The sequence below is a fragment of the Astatotilapia calliptera genome, chromosome 22, assembly GCF_900246225.1.
Source record: "Astatotilapia calliptera chromosome 22, fAstCal1.2, whole genome shotgun sequence".
Lineage (NCBI taxonomy): Eukaryota > Metazoa > Chordata > Actinopteri > Cichliformes > Cichlidae > Astatotilapia > Astatotilapia calliptera.
The window spans coordinates 16,338,916-16,361,433 of record NC_039322.1 but is presented as its reverse complement, the minus strand read 5'-3'; the positions used below and the strand labels follow the sequence as shown (position 1 = coordinate 16,361,433).

General features: G+C 41.9%; 1 protein-coding gene across 1 annotated transcript; it reads left to right on the top strand.

The window, feature by feature from the left end:
* The first annotated feature begins 699 nt into the window (after positions 1–699).
* cap2 (cyclase associated actin cytoskeleton regulatory protein 2) lies at positions 700–22,463 on the top strand. Its single transcript, XM_026155807.1, has 13 exons — positions 700–985; positions 5,169–5,290; positions 5,367–5,467; positions 7,002–7,079; positions 12,351–12,494; positions 12,992–13,077; positions 13,463–13,568; positions 19,279–19,474; positions 19,583–19,749; positions 19,959–20,082; positions 20,175–20,257; positions 20,424–20,567; positions 20,661–22,463. The coding sequence occupies exons 2-13, from the start codon at positions 5,179–5,181 to the stop codon at positions 20,742–20,744; spliced, it is 1,425 nt and encodes a 474-aa protein (XP_026011592.1). The 5' UTR covers positions 700–985; positions 5,169–5,178; the 3' UTR covers positions 20,745–22,463.
* The last annotated feature ends 55 nt before the right edge of the window (positions 22,464–22,518 follow it).

The window sequence follows — 22,518 nt, the reverse complement described above, 5'->3', positions numbered from 1 at the left end:
ATACTTGGCTTTATCCTCTTGTCCTCTATTACTATAATGCTGACTCTCATTTACAAGTAAACCCCTGCTGTCCGTTAGAGAGAATGCAGATTTGAAAAACTTCTACTCTGGCTTTGCTTTTCAGACCTGAGGCGTCAAGGAAGGAAGTTCACCACCCTCAGGCTTTCTTTGCATTAGCTGGCTCAATGGGTATCACTGAAACGCTGAACAGGACCTGCTCTTGATTAGGAAATGCGCTTGTTGTATGTTGCCATGGTGATTTAACCAGGTAAAAAGATAGGCACTTTCATGACACAGGAACTCTGACTTTGTGCCCATCTTTTATATACAGTCTATGACTGCAACAGACCAGCGTATGTCTGCTATTCTTGGACCTCAGTGGGGTTAAACATAGGGTTTGGTGTCTGTTTACCTTGGGGAACTGAGGGAGTATTTACGTTAAAAGTAGAAAACTAAAGGGCAGCTTTAAACCTTTAACTGATTTTGGAGTTATTGTTGTGACTTGTATTCGTTTAGGGATTTAAAATGTTGAAAATTTGCAGTCTTCAATTTTAAAGGTCAGCGAAGGGGTAAAACTTCATTTCATTCCCATGCACTATGAATATGATGATGATGACTGCCCAGCTTGTAAAAGGCCATTCCCTCAAAAGAGCCCCATGCCGGCATCGCCACAGCACCAATCACTTGTCTATTTTTAGCAGAGCTCTCCGATGCTGCCATGTTGTCTGCGAGGCAAACGTCTCTCCCCCGGAGCAGAGAGGCACTGAGTCACGGTCCTGGTCTCTGCAGCTGTGCGGCTCTCAGGTTCAACGTGTTGCTTAATTAGGACATCCCGGAAGAGGAGCCGGTGCAGCGCGCAGCTGAGTGACGGGGCAGGGGAGCAGGAGGGGACCGCAAGACAGCAGCGAACTGCCACGAATCCGTCCCGGCGTAATCACACCCCTAAAGATCCGGACAGAAATTTACCGCGGACCAGACCAGGGAGGTAAGATGCTTTTAGAGGATGTACTGATGATTTTTTTTAACCAGTGTCAAGTTCAGTTCGTTTCAGTGTGGGGCGGAGGGATGGAGCCCCGGGGTGGGGGTGCGCATCCCTACGCAATAATAATGTCCAGACAAATTGATCCCATGCAGCCTGCTTTCGTATGTTATGGCAGGGCATGTGAGAGCACTGTTTGTCACCTCCTTTATCTCGATCGCTGCGGGGAGTAACATTATTGCGGCGCGGAATATGAAGCATCAGACTGAAGGACGGGTGAAGTCCTGTGAGCCGGTGCCATGTCATGTTTTATTATGGAGTGATGGTGTCTTCTCGTGTTTACACAGAGAGGGTTCATTTTGCAGCTGTGATAAACCAGTGTGAGTTTAAACAGCCCAGTAATTTTTTAGGATCACATATGCTGTGCCCCAGAAACAACAGGACGCTAATGCGGCAACTAAACCTTTAAACCGACTTGAACAAGACTCATATGCTTTCATATTTTAAATTGATTCAGCTTTTTCTCAAAGATCTATCAGCACACTCCCAGCCTCTGGTCCATATTACATGAGTTACATATCTCTTTATTAACCTCATATAGATAATCCAAATTATTATTACATAAATAGTAATATTCTTAATCATAACAGCCAAACCTTTCACCATCAACTCCCACTGATCACATCACAGCTTCCCACATCAGTAGGTGGATGAAGAGTTGCAGCAGATGAAGAATCAAAGTGTCTCCGGGTGCAGGACCCAGGCCCACAGTGGAATATCTTACAGTAGGCCCATAACAGCAGGAGCCAGACTGCGTCCCAATATAGCCACAAAGATCAGATACCAGGCCGGGGGGTTCAGGAGGCACATGCAGAGTCAGGGTGAAGTCCCTAAAATCTTTTCCACTGCATGTGCTGCTGGTTTTGCTGTGGAGTGTTTGTGTTGCTGGCCAACCCGACACCTGCTGACACTTAACTGCCCATAAACTAAACACTCCACATTTTGCACATTTGGACCTCTTTTAATGCTTCACAGGCTGATTCTATCACCTTATAATCACATATCACTCAGTATAGTCAGTATATAGTCCATTCATTCTTTTTTTTTTCTTATCTGTTGTTTTCATGCATCATTTGGCATTTGTAGTTTGTGTATTCTTTGCTTTGTTTGTATTTTCACAAGTCTGCTGCTATAACAACATATTTTTCTCTCCAGGATAAATAAAGTTAACTGTCTTTATGTCTATTATTAAGGAGACTGAGGTAAAGGCTATTTGTTGGAAATTACAGACACATTAAAAACAGTACTGCCACATTTTCATGCCACAGAGATGTATCTCTGATACAGCCAGCAGGCTTAACCCCGAGGTTTCCTCCCATTAGGTCTTTGTGTTAGACTGAATGCATTCCAGTAAGTCCATATGAAAAGCCTAAAAGAGCATCATTGGCCATGTCTTTGCATTGCCATGGAGAATTTGGACAAGTGACAATAAAATCAGAACAGAGGCTGAGTGTCTTTGCTTCAGTCTTCATAGGCAAAATTTGAGGTTGTTGACAAGCGAGACAGTGATGAAGTGTTTTGGATTTGAAATAGTACAGTAGTTGATTTTTTTGCACTCTACTGAATTTAAATTTGAACTTTTTGCTCTATCCTCAAACCCAGACAAACCCAGGCATTATGTATTATAATAATCGTTCTATCTTTGAGTTATGTCAGTATTTAAAGATTATTTTTGCTGGAACCATCAAATTTGACTTGGCTCTGAAGATCAGCTTCAATTGTTTCAGCTCTAATAAAATCACATCTACTTTTATGGCAAAAGATTTTCAAATCTAAACATACAGTCGTTATGGTGTGTTCACAGAGTACAAGCAACAGGTATCAAGTCTACCAGATGAAATATAAAAGCAGGTGTTACAAAACTTTCTGGGGCCAGAGACTTCTTAAAGGAAAGACTTATTTTTAAGAAATCGCTCATATCACTAATCCTCATATCCTCATGCGACAGTCTGATCTGTGTCACAAATCGCCGTGCTCACCAGCCTACGAGTCTGGCTAATATCCGAAGCTGTAAGAATGGTTCCCTTCCCAATGAGAGGAGTGATCTTATGATAGATCGAAGTGATGATATGACATGCTTGTTTTGCTGAGTTAAATGGTCTATATATGATCCCCTGTATATATAATAAAAACACAATTTCATGAGCTATGGTGCATTTTGCAGAGCCACTCGGGAGATCTGCAGACCTCACTGGATAAAGGGTGACAGGTCTGCACACTAGCTGACAATTTGCAAATATTGTGTATTTTTTATTTGTATTTTTTGGATTAATGTTTAATATAAAGTTTTGTTTTGTAATCCCACTTGGATCAGACCCTCGAGACCAGAAGCTGGTACCAAAGTACAAACTGATAAGAATATTTTCGACTCATTGCTCAAACTTTAAGTGTCCTGCTTCAGAGAACACAAACGCTTGTTGCAAACCGAGACTCTGCTCTCCAGGTTTCTGGTCTTGCCTAAGAGCTGCTGTGACCCACAGAGCAGAAATAACCTCTGAGTCCTGAAACAGGAATTTGGCACTGCTGGGAGATTTCTCCAGAGAGATTCGATGACGCCCATCAGGACATGTTTGCTGCTCACAGGACATAATTAGTAGACATAATTTACAAAGATTACAGACAGCGAATGCTATTCAGCCAACATAGCTGCCATATTATTGGAGAGTGTTTCCGAGCGTTTCTGTAGATCGTTTTTGTAAAGCAAACAGAGCCGTCTATAACTCACACCCCTGGATTGCATGTTGGACACCCAGGTAAATAGCAGGTGTCAGATTAGGAAGCATGTGTTACCTAGCAGTGGTTTGCGTAAACATGCAGCGGGTGGCTGGATTGAGTTCCTCCTCTGTTGACTAATATATGTTGGAAACAGGCCTGCATCGCTTCATAGTGAGACATATGGCTGGTCAGTGTGACAAAGTGGTCTGTGGAGTATTCTCGAATGTATTTCAGCGGTGCTCAGTTACTGTTTGTTTACCTCTGTCCAACAGCCAGAAACATGTGAATTTATGCAAATATGTTTCTACACTTTAAGTTTCCATAGACTAAAACAGAAAGCAGGTCTTCCCGTTGTATATATCTTGTCCTTCCGGGGTTGATGTTGATCGTTACAGAGCAAAAACTTCCAATATCGATACATCAGTCCATATTTTATGCAAAATATAGACATTGATAAAGGAAAAGGAAAATGTTCTCAGTTCCTGCATGTTCAAAAAAATCATGGTCTACATGGTCTGTGCTCAAGAGTGAGGCTGGTGTAGGTGCATCATTAGCTACCATGCACAGAAGTCTGCAGGGAAAAAGGCTACTGTCATATCCCTAAAACAGAGCCATGCATGAAACAGAGACAATATCAGACAACAGCATCTTACTTGGACTAGGACCTGAGATGGTTTGAACAAGTGTAGAGGAGGGATAGTGGATGTGCTGGACAAAGGATGCTGAACACGGAGCTGCCAGGAAGGAGGAAAAAACCAAGGCTGCAGAGAAGATTCATGGATGTAGTGAGAAGGACACGCAGATGGTTGGATGTGACAGAGGAGGATGCTAAGTATAGGGTGAGATGGAGGCAGATGATCTGCTGTGGAGAACCCTAGGGGGAGCAGCTGAAAGAAGAAGCTGCACGACGATAGAGGAGCTTTTAGAGATTACCTTTTATTCATTTATTTGCACACACTATAACAAAAAGACAAAAAAAGACAAAATTATTACACAAAAAAGAAAGATTCAAATCACTAAAGCACCCAAAGATAAGCAAATAACCATAAATAAACTGTATATTTAATCAAAGAATCCACTTCATTGTTTGACTTTTCTCTCAGTCTGGCATCAGTTTCTGCCTTTCTTCATCCCGATTAGGTGACACTTTGAAATTGTTCTGACCCAGGCTGTGACTGTGGCAGTGAGCCAGACACCTCATACAGTGACATTATTTATACAAGGCGTGCTGCACATAGCTAAATTTAGTGTTGATGAAAATCAGGAGCAGCGCAGTGAGAAGGTTGAATAGTGACAAACATCACCAAATAAAACAAAAAGAATGATTATAAATGAATTGCAATGATTTCAGCTGTCATCATGTGACAGCAGCAGCGGCCATGAGTAAGAATCCGTAGCTGCTCTTGTTTTCCAGGTTTGTCTTCATGGAAGGATTAATGCAGCGCCTGGAGCGAGCTGTGACTCGCCTCGAGCAGATGTCAGCGCAGGCGTCCAGCGGGATGGCCAACGGGGACTGTGTCAACGGCATTGATGGAGGCAAGTCTGTTAAACTTGCATTTGGAGGATTCAATTAAGACAAGCAAGTTAGCAGGATTTCACTGTATTTTTCCAGGTCTGTCTCAGTGCGTGGAGGCCTTCGACGTGCTGATGAGTGGCCCGGTGTCAGACTACCTGAACAACAGCCGCGCCATAGGGAGCGAGGTGGAGAAGCATGTAAGGCTTCACCCACTAAAATCTAAAGTCTCACATATGCTACCCTACGAATATAAAATCACTTGTAGGCACTGTCCATGCATCAACTGCTGCAGACAGATGTTTCTGCAGCTGCTGCTGCAGCAGTCTTCTCTTACAATGTAGCAGGTCTCTCATTCTGCTGTTTGTCAAACCGATCATGATTTAAAGGGGCATTCCCTAAACCTCATACTGAATTCAGCTCATGCTTTATAAGGAGCATATATTTATCCTCAGAGTGTCAACGGGGCTTTTTAAATGAGCCTCTTGCTCTTGTTAAAGAACATTATTTTTTCATTAACATGGCTTTGGGAAAGCTTTGTTGTGAAGTAGTTCACAAAAAAATACTATAACATTTGAAAGGTTAGCTTTATACTTTGGGACATATTTAGTTTCTTGCTTGCTTCTCAAGCCAAGACACTCATCAAGACATTTAACGCTGTATAATTAAGATGACGTATTTGGTTTTTGCCATAAAGATGTGAGACTGTTGTCTGTTGTTTGGCTTTCTCTAACAAAAGATCAGACTATTCGTAAATGAGCGTCTAATTTTGTGCCTGATATATTTATCTATAAACTAAGCTGTGCAAAGGAAGAAGAGCTCTCTGCAAAGGGAGCACTGCTGAAAAGAGGAAAGCCACCACAGATTTTCATTCTCTGCCAACCTTTATCTCATTGGACACACATTTATAAACACAGGATTGTCCCACTCTAGATTCCACTTAGATAGGCAAAGCTGTATGGGAGGTCCGTGGTCCCAAAGAAGGCAGACAACATGTCCGTGTGTGTGTGTTTCCTGTCCTTAACAAAGCCAAGGATGGGAGTATGATTGATCTTTGACCTTACATTCATTTATCAAACTGTTAGTGGAGGACCTTTTCCTATTTGGTAATGACCTCTACTCCCCGTAGGACCAGGAAGTGTTTTATGGTATGCCAGTTGGCAATAATAGTTGTGTTACGTCCTTGGAATGAATCCAGAACAACAAAAACCCTCCAAAACAGACGTGTAAAGGTACTCAGCAATGCCTGAATTTCCTCTGTGCCTTGAAAGATGGTTTCCATCTCTGTGTCCCATCACTGAACACGATGGAGGGTGTGTGTGTGTGTGTGTGTGTGTGTGTGTGTGTGTGTGTGTGTGTGTGTGTGTGTGTGTGTGTGTGTGTGTGTGTGAGAGAGAGAGAGAGAGAGACAGAGGTAGTTTCTTCAAGTTTGTAAAGCTCCTTTTATGGAAAAAGCCTCCCCGGTGGTTCCCTTGGCCTGCAAATGGACCTCTCACACACACACACAGAGGACACGGTTGGCTGGGAATAACCCAAACTAAGCGAGTGAGAGTGTGTGTGTGTGTGTATATAAGTTAGACATAGTCATTAGAGTGTTTGCCTGGATTTCTGCAGCGACTGCTCAGATTGTTCATGTTTTCTGCATGGTGAACAATCTGTGAAGACAAGCACTCATCAAGTATAACATAATGTATTATGAGATCAGTCCTAACATTTACACTTTGTGACTGACAGGCAGAGATGGTGATGAACGCCTTACAGACTCAGAGAGCTTTCATCAAGATGGCTGCCACACACCAGGAACCAGCGCAGGTACGACAGGAGGACATTAAAAGAGAAACCTGCACTGATGATGTCACAGTGTAACCTCAGAAGCTGTGGGATGGTTTTGGGGGGGTTGTTTTGTTTTGGGGTTTTTTCATGAGCACTGGGTAATCATAATATAATTTGTCTTATATAAAGATCTTATTAAAATTGTAAAACACAACTGAAAACATGAGCTAAAATGAACTGGCTTATGGAGTCGGGACATATTATGCATAATCGTATGTCACCGATTTCAATCTTTCACAAAACAGTACGATTTTATTTATAAAGCACCAAAAATAACAACAACAGTCACCTCAAAGTGCTTTATATGGTTAGGTAAGGACACTACAAGTGCAGTGTTTTCTGTCTGATCAGCTGTTAAATAATATTTGATGAACTACAACAAAAACTACAAGTGTGGTTATGCACCCTGATTATTTAATAGCATATGGCATCTGTCCTTTTTATTCGTTCACAGGCTGCAGCCGGTCTGGTTTAACTCTGTCAGCTTGTTTAAAACTAAAATAATCCCACAGAGGTGATTTTGTTTTCTTTTTTCCAAGAAGCTCTTACACGACAATCACCTAAGGACAGGAGACTGAAGCTAGAATTTACACGAGCTCACAAACGTTGGGCCGTAGAAGTGTAGCCTGGTCTGATGAGTCTCATTTTCTGTTGTGACAGCCAGATGGTAGGGTCAGGATTTGGCATAAATAACATGAAAGCATGGATCCATCCTGCCTTGTATCAACAGTTCAGGCGGCAGGTGGTGTATTGGTGTGGGGGATACTTTTCTGGCACACTTTTGGACCTCTTAGTACCAACTGAACATCATATAAACATGTCTGTGTGGGTTGTAGACATCCAGAACTTGGTAGTCTAAGGAGCTTGGAAAGAAAGTGACTGGACTTCTTTAAGCTTAAGATGTTTCATGTCTCATCTGAGAAGCTTCTTCAGTTCTAAGACCAAATGTTGGAGAGTCCCAGGTGTTTAAACCTTAGTGGGGATTGTCCCTTAAGAGGGTCATTGATTTACATTATTAATGATTTGCCTCATAACATGAGGCAAGGTGGAAAAAAGGCAGTTCTGAAGGGAAGGCCAACCACGTACTAGCGAGGTGTACCTAATGAAATGGACAATGATATATGGTGGAAAGCTGTCCACATACAAAAGGTAGGTTAGACAATCAGGAAGTAGGGAAGACAGGGGAAAACAAGGCATCATTACAGGGAAAGACAAAAACAAAGAAGATGAACAAGGAAAAGTCATTTCTATAAAAAATCAGGAGGACAAAGAAAGAGGATGGCAAAGACAGGAAAACCCCTGGAACTCAAAACAGAAACCAAAACTAAATAATATCGCAACAAGTACCACTCAACATCACAAAAAGATGGCTCCATGAAACCTAACCTGATATGACAGAGCAGTTCAGTGCTGTTGTCTTAGCAACGTATATCAGGTTTATTGGCCATCGTGTTGTTAGAGAAACACCAGGCATGGCCTCCCTGCCATCATTATTTTTCACTGTATCCTCTTTATTGTCTTTAGAGCCTGTCTGAATGTGACACAAACAGTGTTACCATGTGACTGGATTCCATGACTGCGATTGGCTGTTTGTGTTTCAGCTCCCAGCTGAGCCACACAAAACCTGCTGAAGCGTGGTGCAGCTCTCATGACTTTAAGGGCCAAATTGCATCAAATTACAGCAGCAGCCTAACAGAGAGATGAGCTGGGCCTCAGTCCTCTGTAACGGTCTGACCCATGTGTTTCCCAGCAGGCCCGTCTGTTCACAGAGGGATTACTCTGCTCTTTGACCAAGAAAATGCTAATACAACACATTCCCAACATGTTCACGTATAGAGAGCAGAGGGGTGGGAGAGATGTCTGTGTCTGTGTGTGAGAGAATGATATCATCCCATTGGCCTTCTGCTTGTGTTGTATGTGTGTGTGTGTTACAGGGTCCACAGAGCCCACCAGGAAGTGATTACTCCCGATCTGTCAGGTCATTGGTTGAGAGGCTGTGAAACGAGCATTCAGAGATAGTCAGAAATGCAAACAAGGAAAGAGTGAGAGAGAGAGGGGGACTAACCCAGGAGAGGGGTGGGCTGATAGAGAGGAGAGACACATTCAGCATCACAACGAAACTCAAAACAAAACACGGAAAACGGGGAAATGGTGGCTCAAGAGCTGCTACCAACGCCCTGATCCAACCACATAATGGCCAATGAAAGCTTCTTTCATTGTCTTTTTGAATGTGCAGCATGAGCAAAAACTTCACACCCTCATGTTGTAACCCAGTTAAAACCGAGAGCAATAAAACATAAATTAAAACTGAGTTAGGTAAAACCGCACACCTTTGGTGTCTGTTTTTACAGACAGGCGTTCAGGTTTCACAAGAAAAGCTGGTAAAATTTGGAACCTAAAGACCTGAAGCTTGCATGAAAACTGTAATGTAGTTTTCAAATGTTCAGATGTTAATCTGCATTCATATCATGCAGGATGAATAGGAATAAAAAGACACTTCGGTTTATAACCTTTAAAACAGGTTGAACAGCAGATATTGTTCAATAGAACATGCCCTCCTTGGTTTAACTGTCATAGATGCCAGTTTAGGTTTGAATTTATAAGCCTGATTTAAGCTTTCTACCTAAGCATGAAACGGTTTCCTTTGCACAGTCCTAAAAACCTTTCAGTGCACAACCAAACACCAAAAACAAAAATACTCCCCCGAGTACAAAACTCTCTTCAGAAATCTCTCACAGCTTTCCGCAGTCAGGTCTATATCTGTAGCTCTCAGCACAGATAGAGAAAAGTGTGTAACTCTGGGCAGTGCCCCTTTTCTATCCACACGCATACACACACACACACTGACATGCGCACACACATATCTCCAAAACTTCTGGCCTTCCTCCACAGCGCAGCTCTGTTGTGCTCTCTGACTTTTTATGGGCATGTTCTATATTTGAGCCTGTTGTTGGTGTGTGTGTGTGCGTGTGTGTGTGTGTGTGTGTGCGTGTGTGTGTGTGTGTGTGCGTGCGTGCGTGTGTGAGTGTGTGTGTGTGTGTCAGTTAGATCGAGTGTTAGACAAAGAGAGAAAGAGTCAGAGAAAGTAGGCATCTCACTCTTTCAGGTGACCTCAGGTTGGCCAGTTAACTCACCGTGTGTGTGTGTGTGTGTGTGTGTGTGTGTGTGTGTGTGTGTACTGCTGTTCCCAGCAGTTCACACATGACTTTCTGCCTTTGATGCAGCGCTTGTGTAGGAAGTCAAGTCCTGTGCTGTTATAACGCACTGAGCTCAGCCAAACACATGATGTGAGCTGACGTTTTTTATCCTTTTTGCCGGATTGTTCTCGGCACTGAAAGAAGCAAAAAGCTCAAAAATCTGATAGATGGCAATAATGATTCAGCACACTCAGCTGAGCTTGTCAATAACTCTTTTGTCAGTGTGTTGATAGCTCAGCAGTAAACAACAAAAGTGGAAATGAATCAATTAGCTGCTCTAATACATCTCGCCAGCACGTGAACCTTCCCACAGCTGGGATGTGAGTGCAGGCGCTTCTTTTTTGCAGAAACTTCTCCAGGCTTTGTAAAAGTTTGCAGTTCTTCAGCTGGTAAACGACTAACGTGTACAGCAAGTCATTCTCTCTCACCCCTCTGTGTCCGGGAATTCTCAGAGCGAACTGTTTGCATGCAAACGAACCAACGAAGACTGACTCTGTGCCACAGTGAAGTCATCAAAGGGAGGTGTGCAGGAACCAGAAGGTGGAAAACAGGCCAGAAAACTAGTGCATCCACATGCAAACAAACACAGAAAACTGGGAAATGTGACTGTAGAGGCAGAGGACAAAAAACAGCAAATGACACATCTGCATGGCAAGGACCATGACACTGGTTTGGGGGTGTGATACACTTCGGACAGGTCATCATTAAATATGTGATCATATAGCACAAATGTTTTAACACTCTTAAAGAGGCTGTCCTTATGAACATATACATAAACATATTTTTTACTCCCTAAGATCCTGCTTACTTATATGGGTGCATTACAGTTGGATTTTTCTGCACCTTATACTCTGCTCGTCACAGACTTATTGCACCTCATGCATCCCGAACAAGAGCTCAGATCTCAGCAGGGTAAAGTCAGATGTTTTTCCTTTGAATTTATCCTCCAGTACTCATAAATTTGTATTAAATGAGTAATTGCTCGCCTTTAAATACTGGCAATAGAGATAACAGATTAGTAATGGAAGGAATTACTACAGGGAAAGGTAATGGAAAAAGTTACGCCTTAGGGAGGCAAACTTCACCCCTCAAATCTTGCTTGCTACCTTAAATTCGTCCTACATGCTCACTCTTAAGCACGGCCTATTTGCTGCAGTAAAGAGGTGATGTATTGCTTCAAAGACAGCCATTAGGTGGACTTAGAGGGAATAAAAGCAGCTGGAGGAGCAGAGAAAGGGGCGTCTGTCTGTGCTTATGAAGATCATGTGCGTCTGATCAGGGGAAGAATTTGTTGGGAAATAAAGTTTAGTGCTGTCTTTGTTGCTCTCCTGCTCTCAAACATAAAACTACTAAACCTGATGCACATGAATAGATTTTCATTTCAAGCATCACCTCTTGCTCACGTCTAGGTGATGCATGTATCAGGAGCACCGCTGCAGCTTAACCGATCACTGCCAGCTCCTCCTGATTGTTCATCAGCTTCCTCCTGTCACAGCTCATTAGCTCCATATGTTCTACATTACACTCATTTCACAGCAGATCAGAACATGTAAGCAAGTAGCAGCTATTTGCCAGTGAAACGCTGTGTTCCTGTACTTCTGTGAGCGCGGGTGCATGTGTAATTGATAAACTGTAAACATTGGAGAAACGGTATGCCTTACAAGGCCACAGGGATCTCCCCATGAACTGAGGAATGTTTTCAGGCTCGGAGCGATGGGGAGGGGAGCTGAGAACTATGAGACGAGCTATACCGTAACTGAGATCTGGATGTTCCAGTGGAAAAAAGGCCCGTGCTAATCAAATCAGATCGTCTCCTGCAGCCCAGTTTAGGAATTGCTGGATGGTGCCGAAGTGGGCATGGAAATATAGCTCAGATTCTAAAAGAGGGGCTAAGGAGGTGGCTAAAATATACTAGCGAGTAAGATTTTACAGGCATCAGTGTTTCTTAAACAAATAAGAGAATTTGATGTTTATAGGGTTCAGATTATAATGACCCTTCTCTTTTACACCCATCTTCTGTCCTCTTCCTAATTTCTCCCTCCTGCTCTTGCAGACAGAGCTCCAGGACCTCTTGAAGCCGATTTCAGATCACATCCAGGAGATTCAGAGCTTCAGAGAAAGAAACCGTGGCAGCAGCCTCTTCAACCACCTTTCAGCCGTCAGCGAGAGCATCCCCGCACTGGGCTGGGTGGCCGTGGTAAGGATGAGCACACATGAACGTGCACATGATGCTGTGTAAAGATTGGCATGTCTGATAAAACCTATTTAAGCCACAATACAAGAAAGAAAGCATATCAACTGTCTGAACAGAAAGCTATTAGCCCTTTTTGAATTTGATGGTCCTCAGGAGCAAGTATTCAACACGAAGTTAAGCCAACTTTTCAATCATCTGCATAAACAACCTTTCATGCAGATAAATAACTAAAAGTAAGACCTTATTTTTCTTCCTACAACATGGACTTTTTCTGTTTTCCATCAGTACAAACATTTCTTCTGATTTGAGGCGAAGATCATTTTAAGATCAAAGATCACCATCTCCAGTGCTTGAATACAAGTCTTTGAAGCTGCTTCTGGTCTGTGCAGGTTACTGGCAGGACGCCGCTTTTCGCCACTTATGAAACGTGCTGAACTTAAGATGTTCAGAGAAGTGTTTATGTCACAGCTTTCAGGAGATTTTATCTCTCTCCATCTCAGAGTCAGAAGCCTGGTCCATATGTAAAGGAGATGAACGATGCTGCCACCTTCTACACCAACAGAGTGCTTAAGGACTACAAGGAAACGTAAATATAGCTCATTTTTCATCTTCTCTAGATATTTGAAACATTACAGCTGATTTATTTATTCCATAAATGACAATTCATGCAAACCATGAAAGTCACTGTGGTAAACAAATCAGGTAGAGAGATGACAGGAGCCTAGAATGCAAAAGTAGATGAAAATTAGAAAGGTAGCATGGCGAATGCAGACTAACGGTGTTCAACAATAAAGCAGATTTTTTATTTATTTCACAAATTGTTAAAACATTTCTGTATCAATTTAACCTGCAAAACGCTGCATCGTGAGTTTCTTGCTCTGCTCACCTGCTCAGGTCCATCCTCATCCACATGCCTCAGCTTCCTTCATATATAATTTTTTATTTGACCGTTATATGTTTGTCTCTCCCAGAGACAGACGTCATGTGGACTGGGTGCGCTCCTACCTGTTGATCTGGACTGAGATGCAGGCGTTCATCAAACAGCACCACACGACAGGTCTGGTGTGGAGCAAGAGTGTGAGTACACAAGCGAGGTGCCACGTATGGATTCAAAAGGCTTTTTTTTGCCTTTGTTAGTACAATATTGTGCTGTTTTATGTTATACTCACCACCTTCTCATACCTGAGCCTGAATCACTCCTGTTACTAGTGCTTTATAATGTCAGCTGTGTTTTCATTTGGTTTCTGTTCGCATGGCTTGATCGTTTTATATCTGCTCAAAATAACTTCTACCATTTTTAGTTATGGAGCAGTCAGTTACATAAACCACTGCAGGGAGCATGAATGAATGAATGAGCTTCTCCTCAGTGGCCGCTCACCGCATTTCTCTGTGAAGCTTTCAAAGACCTCTGTCCCTCCCACACACACTCACACACACACACCGTTAATGTCTACTCAAGGACTAGCCTTTGCTAGATCTCAGAGATTACAGTGATCTGAAACAAAATCTTCTTCCCTTATCGGTTAGAAGAGTTTTTCCTCTTGATTTAATTACAGAAAGAAACAACAAAACTAAAGCTTCACTTTCCTTATTAACTGAATTGTTGATCCGAGGGGAAAGATGCCTGTTCACTCTTGCTCTGAGCCGCAAGTGAGGATCAATAATGCTGTCATATTTGTAACTATGAGGTTGCTGCCAGGAGATGGTCGGGAGATCTGAGCTTAGCATGAAGAATGTTAACAAAGTGAAACAGCTGGCCTGGATAGTGTCATTCATAGTTTAATTTTAAACTCAAATAAAATAAACCATTTTCATTACTGAGCTTTAAAGGTGCTGTGGAGATATGGTCATCATGGACACCCTTTTTACAGGGTGGAATGATTGTACAGCATATTTAATACCTTTAACAAAACAAGAAGCAGATGCACAAGTATACCTTCATTTCAGATTTTATCTAATTCATAAAGGCTCAAGTAAATACACACACGGCCACTAATATTTGGTTAAATGTCCCTTAGCAAGTTGCACCTCTACCGGACGCTTTTGGCACCCATCAATAATTTTCTGGTATAAATCTGGACGGATATTTGACCACACTTTATGGAAGAAAGATAATGTTAGAGTTCGTTTAGTTGGTTTCCTGGCGTAGACCCGGCTTTGAAGTGCAGTCCACACAGGCTGAGGTCGGGGTTTTGGTAAGGCCATTCAAGAATCTTTGTCTCGCCTGACCACCGTCTCGCTTTTCCATGTGGGCAGCTGCAAATTTCAGTCGAGGTTAAAAGTGTCGATTTAGTAGCAATGGCTTCTGTCTTGGTCTGCACCCTCTCAGTCCATGACAATGAAAAACTGGTTTCACTGTGGACAGTGATGCTGGTCTTCCAGCAGATTCCAGTTTCCAGACTTGAGCCTTGGTGGTTTCTGGTGACTCCTAACCAGTTTCCTCTTATCTGAAGGTGACAGTTTGGGTCTTCCTCCTGACACCGCCAAAGTGATGGCCCATTTCAATAACTTGTATTTAAGTACAGTTGTTTGAACTGATAAATCCTGCAGTTGTTTAGAAATGACTCCAAGAAACTTGCTTAAATCCACAATTCTCCCTCTTAGTCTTCACTGAGTCCCTTGGACTTTCCCGTTGTTCTGAGTATTGGTCAGTCCAGTGAGTGCTTTTAAACTAATCCTTTTATACTGGCAAAGAGAAACTACAACGTAGTCGATCATGATCACTAATGAGAAGTTAGCAGGCCTTGTGAAGTTAAAAAAGTTAAAAGATTTAATGTGTGTTTTCTTATTTTTTAAAGTCATTAAAGATGTATGCAGTACACTCATTCGACACTGGAAAAAGAACAGTTCGAGAAATCATTCGTGCCCTTGATGAGTGGATGTAAACTTCTGACCACAACTGTACCTTTGGGCATTCAGGACAGCTGCTTCCTTCTGTTTGCACTCTAAGTTAAGAGATCTTCTGCTCTCAGCAGGGAATCAAATAAGCCCCAAATGGTTCACTTTTTCCTTTATTGCAACATGAAACGATGAAAACCTATGCTCAGCTTAAACTAATGCTCAACAACTGTGCTCACATGTGTACTGTCTGCATGCAGAAACTTGAGAGCCTGCGGCGGCTGTGTGTGTCAGCTGCTGGCCCTGCTGTCAGACAGCAGAGCTGCTGCATGTGCGAGAGACACAGAGTGTGTGTGCGCAAACAAGGACCGGAGTGTGTGATACCAACAGGTGGTCCTCACGATTTACTTGAATGGAGGTTTTCTTTACAGAAGTTGCCCCGACAAAGAGCCTGTGTACACACACAGCCTGTGCCGTAACCTAAACTGCAGGGCTGGTCCCTCTTCACCGATGCAACGCGTCATCTGCTGCTCAGACGGCGCTTTAGTGACAGGCCTATCCACAGGCTGACATATGGACTCATGCAAACGGTCACATTAAACTAGACACAGGGTAAAAAAACAAAAGCACTTAAAATGTTAAAGCAAGTCCGATTCTGAGTAGTGAACATCACACTTTTAACACTTCAAATATTTTTTCCAGTTGTCCCTCGGGGGCTTGTAGTTAACATGATTCTAGTTATCACTGTTTAAATGGTTGAACTGACAGTTGTTTTATTTATTTCAGCTGATTATTTCTCGTATAAAATCTTTGAAATCGATAAAAATAGTAATTTCTGCTTCATAAATCTCAGAGTGAAGCCTTCAAACCTTCAAGCAAGGAGTTCTTCATGTCAGAAACAGGAAACAATAGATGTCAACTATCTAATAGACATAGCTGGACTGGCCATCGGGCATACCGGGCATTGCCCGGTGGGCCGCTGGCGATTTTTTGTTTTTATGGGCCTTTGGATTTTTTTTTTTTTTTTTTTTTTAGGAAGGGTATATATAATGAAAGGTGTTGGATTGGCCAATTGGTCATGATCGACTCTGGGCTGGACCAATTACAGCCGAGGAGGCTGGATGCACCCTCCCCCTTGTTTAACAATCACGTGATTTTCGCGCATTGCATGCCGGGAACTCGTGGCAAAACAATCCAATCAAACAAATCAAATGCAAACATTTGCAGCACCGCAAAACGTTCATTCTCCGGTTCCAATACCTTCTTTTTTTTTTCTTTGCCGCACAAAAAAGGAATGTACAAAACAAAAGGAGAACAATGCCGGTCCGAACAAAGACAGACTCGACGAAAAGACAAAGAAAAGATACGAGGAAAAAATCAAAGGAGTGAAAGAGTGGACAAAAGACGTCAGCGTGCTGCCCAACTTTCACCACGCTCAGATTTATAATTATACGCTTCTTGGAGTGAGTGCATACACTCATGAAGTTTAGTAACTTCAGGTCACTGCAACAAGCCCAGGTACAGTTTACCGACGGATGGGTACAGGACCTTGAAATGCACCGTGTAGAACGAAAGACTATTGTACATATCATAAGTTTACCAGTCTCACAAATCGTCTTCATAAATACACATTCATTAACAGTTTATTAATATAACCTTTGAGCTCAACGGTAATTAATTAGTAGTGGAAATAATTTCTGGTAGTGTAACAGTGTTTATGTGGTATTATTCCACTTGCCACAAATATCAGTGTAATGGGGAAACAGCGCCCCCCCTCTCGGTGTGGCTGGCTGCAGTAATCGCTGCCAGTCTGCCGTAGCCATACGAGAGGTGAGTTGTATTGTTCCGCACACAATATAGCTAAGTAGTACAGACACATAAAACATGTTTGATTAGCTGACGAGCACCGAGTGTAATAAGTGCTTAGTGGACACATGTCCAACACCAGTTTTATGTACTTTTCATTTGTTTATTAATGTGTGAAACTGTATGCTAAAGCGGAATGCTAATGAGATGTTCTGCCGTAGTGTGCTGTGCGGAGTGGTGTGTGGCGAGCCTGTGCACTGATAATACACCGTTGTTTCCATTCAGGTACATCGTTTGTTGCTGTTATTTTATTGTATATTAGAAATTGTAATATTGCTGCAGTAATCGCTGCCAGTCTGCCGTAGCCATACGAGAGTGTGCTGTGCGGAGTGGTGTATGGCGAGCCTGTGCACTGATAATACACCGTTGTTTCCATTCAGGAAATAAAGTGGCAACGATCGATCAGAGACTCCTTGTCTTTTTAAAAACACTACACAACGCAGAGTCGAGGAGTCTGTTTGGGCCGAACTGTTGCAGCGGGATGAAGCAGAAACCAGTTACAGTAGCATTACAGAAATGTAGCAGTGACAATAATATTGTATGTTGTAATCGCAATGGACAATTAGTGATACAAAACAACTGTTTTATCCTGTGAATAAAAGTATATGGTTTTGTCAGTGTACCATGGTTATAACAGAAGCGAAACGCAATATTGTGTCAGAACAATTCACTATTTATGCACAATAAACAAAGGAGCATATCGCGAAGATTTTAAGTGAAGCTAATTATATTAACACAAGGAGCCACCTTTTTTTCCCCACCTAAATCCTTTTGTGTACAAAAAGGATTTAGGTGTACACAAAGAAGTGTTCAGTAGATAGTTTTACAGCCATGCATGAATGTGTGCGTGCACACATCTGCTGGTTCTAATCCAGAGGCATGCAGTGAGCTGTTTAGTGTAACAGGTCTACATTGTTCAGCAGTGATATTCACAACACATGTTACTCGTGTCAAAGGTCAAGTCTGAGCACTCAGAGGCACGTTTGGTGACAATTTAACCCTGTGTCAGCTGTGCTAGATCTTCAAAAAGCAGATGTGTGTGTGTGTGTGTGTGTACCCTTCTCTTCTTTACACATCAGAGCTACTTAAAGGACCTTTTTCTTCATAATTTAAATTCTGATGTTATAAAAAATCTGTAATGAACAAAATTTGGGGGAAAAAACATCTTGATTTTTCTTTTCTGGCACAACAGTGCATCCATCTTCTTACGCTTATCCAATTCAGGGTCGCGAGGGGCGAGCTGTGGTCTATCCCAGCTGTCGTAGGCCGAGAGCCGTGTATGTCCTGGACAGGTGGCCGGTCTATCCCGGGGTTACGTTTGAGAAACAGTGCAGTCGTAAAATTTTGGCCATTTCGATGTGAAGCTGTCTGTTTTTCACCCATCAAGTAGGAAAACTCCTGTTTGATCCTGGGAGGAGAGAGGTCACTCTCAGCTGACATTCATCTTAATCATTTTTCATATTTCATCAGTTTGTTTTATCTTTTTTTTCTTAGTCATTATTGTTTTGTTTCTTGTTGCATTGCCTTCATTTTCTTTATTGTTTAAACTTGTTTGTTTAGTTGTTTTGTTCTTGTCAGTTTAATTTTAAAGGGAAAGCTCACAAACCAAAGATGCTGTGTTTCACTGTATTAGAAAAGCTTACTTTAGTTTAAAATAGTATCCAAATTCATTCAAATAAAAAAAATTAGGTAAAGATTTTGTTCAGATTAACTTGTTCAGTATTCGTGCACAACACTTAGCTTAAGTAGTACAACCAACACACAGGATGAGTCATGTGAACTGAAGGCAACTTGAGTGAGATCTGCTTAAATTGAAGTTACTAAATTTAAGTGTTTTAACTTTCTTAAAACTCACACAGTTCACATAAAAATGTGATTGTGTTGCTTTGTGTTTTTTACATTACTCACATCAAGTGTCAGAGGACCAGGGTCTGCGAGCACTGCAGAGTTGTACAATTTAAGTACACTTTAAATGAAATAAACAGGCAGACCTCAGATTCAGAGCCTGAGTCAAATTAAAATATTTTAGTAAACATACTTGAATTATTTTTAAAATATTTTATTTCCTTCCAACATCTCTCAGGGCCCCATTGCTCCTGCTTCTCTCTTTGATTCGCCCCCAGCCCCGAGTGCACCCTGTCCACCTCCACCACCTCCTCCACCCCCTGGCCCTCCTCCGGTGTTCACCGATGACGACGCCAAGCCTCAGGCGGACGCCGCCGTAGCCCAGCACTCCGCGCTATTTGCCCAACTCAACCAGGGCATGGACATCACTAAAGGTGCATCCATGAGCAACACAGAAGAGCTGAGCGACAGTTTCCACCTTAATTTAATTTAAGCTTATATTTTTAAACTCATAATGTTATCCTCACACTTTCCATCTGTAGGTCTGAAGCATGTGTCAGATGACCAGAAGACCCACAAGAACCCCAATCTGCGTTCTCAACAACCAACAACAGCCAAAGGCAAGAACGCGGGGCCTGTGGCTTCACCCACTACACCTGCCCAGAAAAGACCCCCTCTGCTGGAGCTGGAGGGGAAGAAATGGAGGGTGGTACGTGTGATGTGTAAATCCTATTTTGAGGATGATTTGTATTTAATTAAACCCACAACGGGAGCTGAAATGAAGGGCACTTTGGAAAATTTCAATGACAATTTAATTTGCACCTACCCAGCTCTCATTTATATCGTAGAAACAAACCCAATCCAGGTGTCCTGGTAGACCGGCTGCTAATCTAGATTTTTGAATCCTTATTGTTGCAGGAAAACTTTGAGCAGAAGCACGACCTGGTGATCGAGGAGACGGAGCTTAAACAGGTGGCGTACGTCTTCAGTTGTAATAACTCCACCCTGCAGATTAAGGGCAAAATAAACTCCATCATCATTGGTAAGCTTCCTGAAAGCAAAATCATGAGTTTGAGCACAGATTTCATAACGTGGGATTATAATCTTCATCTGGTTTGTTTTCATCCCGTCTAGACAACTGTAAGAAGCTGGGTGTGGTTTTTGAGAACGTTGTTGGGATTGTGGAGATCATTAACTGCAAATCGATTCAGTTACAGGTGAACACATTTTTATTTTGACACAGAATTAAGTGATGTGCCGAGTGTCTCGTAGGTCCGCTTTCGTTTTCTTAAAACTGTTCAGAGTTTTTCACCCAAAGTGTAAAATAACATCTCACAGTGCCCAAAAAAAGCCTGTCAGTAAGTGAGGCATGTCTTTCTGCAGGTTTTGGGAACAGTTCCCACCATTTCCATCAACAAGACCGAGGGCTGCCAGGTCTACTTGAGTAAGGACTCTGTCAGCTGTGACATTGTCAGTGCCAAGAGCTCTGAGATGAACATCATGATACCTGAAGGAGAGGGCGATTACGTGAGTAACCGAGATAAAGGCTGAGCTAATTCTCTCCATGTGTGCAGCTGTTCTTACACTTACTTTGTTTTTGTTTTCCTTTTTTTTAAACAGAGGGAGTTCCCAGTGCCGGAGCAGTTCAAGACTGTGTGGAATGGAGCCAAACTGGTGACAGAACCCACGGAGATCGCAGGCTGACTTTGTCATCCATAGAACACAAATATATTTCCGTCCTCCTGATGTTATCCCTCAGACATACAGTGCTGTGAAAAGTACTTTCCCCCTTCATAACTTTTTTTGTATAGTTGTCACATGTTTTTAGATAATGAAACTTTAATCAAGTTTTAAAATTAGATATATTGTTCTCTGCTGACCAAACAGAACACAAAGGCTCATCTCATGCCAAAAAACATCCTGGTGGCCCCTGAGACTTTTGAGCAAATATTCTGTGGACTGACAGGACAAAAGCTGAACTTTCTAGAAAGATTGAGCCACTTAAACTAACACAGCATTTCATAAAAAGAAGATCATACCAAAAGTAAAACGTGGTGGCAGTGGTTGCTTTGCAGCTTCGGGACCTGAATGACTTCTGGGCGACTCTGCTCTCTACCAGAAAATGCTGACGGAGAATCTTCGGCCATCAATGGTGCTCAGGAAACTCAAGGACATTTGGCTTAGTCAGTAGGACAATGATCCAAAATACACCAGGAAGTCCACCTCTGAATGGCTCAAAAACCAAAAACAAATAGAAGGTTTTGGAGTAGTCCAGTCAAAGTCTGAACTTAAATCAGACTGAGATGCTGTGGCATGACCTTTAACACATTGGAGAGTCTTCAATGTGGCTGAATTAAAAGAATTCTGCAAAGATGAGTTGGCCAAAATCCCTCCACAATGATATGAAACAATCATTGCCAGTTATCGCAGTTCTTGCTATCAAGCGTGGCACAACCAGTTATTAGGTTTAAGGGTACATACAGGTAGTTTTAGGCATTTTTTTTTCCTTTGATAAAAACAAAAAAAATCATGGTCATCATCATTTAAAAACTGCATTTTTATTTACTCAGTTAAAGTTCATTTGCTGATCTTAAACACATAAATGTGAGAAATATGAAAAAGAAATCAAGAAGGGGGCAAATACGTTTTCATAGCGCTGTAGGAAAGGTTTTCTAATAGGCACGTAGATTAACTTTTAGTCCACTTGCTGTATTTGTGACTTCATAGGAGGTTTCTCCAGCACTTCTGCAGCTGTTGTCTGTAATGAATCTGTCAGTATAACACAATCTCCCACTAGTGGTGAAGAATAGCTCAGGTTTAGGTGTCACAAACCAGAGCACACTTACATTTCTGTGCCAAAACAACACAGGCATTTATGTGAGAAAGTGTAACTGCTGAAAAATAATATTTTAAAGGTATTCTCATCATTAGATCCGTTTCCTTAAAATATAGATTTTAAATGTTCCGGGATGACCACTAATAAGACAGTACTCCACTTACACCTACTGCAGAAAACTTAAAAAACCAACATTACCTTCAAATAGAGAAAAGCAAATAAGTGTCTGTGGTACATTTTCCATCTAATAAAGTGCTTCCAGCCACCTCTGTAAAGAGCATCGTGCCCAGCAGTCATGTAGTAAAGTCACTGTGAAGTACATGCAGTATTGTCCTTATTCTGCATTAACAGCTGCTGTTGTGATTGAAATGATTAATTAGCTAATTTCTTTTACTGTACAACGTATCAGCTATAGTGGTAACGGTTACCTCCGAGCACTTCCTATGTTTATTGTACTTTGTATACCACTCTTATTTTGTAGCACACAGCACCAGCATAGCACAGATGAAATGCTGATACTAAAAATATAATATATGAGAAAACAATTTTATGTAATTCTGTGTCTTTTTTTTTTCCAAATAAAGTCAAAACCTCCCAGTTCTGGTTTGTTAGTTTTATTTTGTGCGAGGAGAAAAAAAAAGC

Excerpts from the sequence above, each read along its gene's own strand:
- cap2 (XM_026155807.1), top strand. The coding sequence starts at position 5,179 with ATGGAAGGATTAATGCAGCGCCTGGAGCGAGCTGTGACTCGCCTCGAG. Across the intron at positions 13,078-13,462 it reads CTTAAGGACTACAAGGAAAC|AGACAGACGTCATGTGGACT; the intron begins GTAAATATAGCT and ends TGTCTCTCCCAG. Across the intron at positions 19,750-19,958 it reads AGGGGAAGAAATGGAGGGTG|GAAAACTTTGAGCAGAAGCA; the intron begins GTACGTGTGATG and ends TTATTGTTGCAG.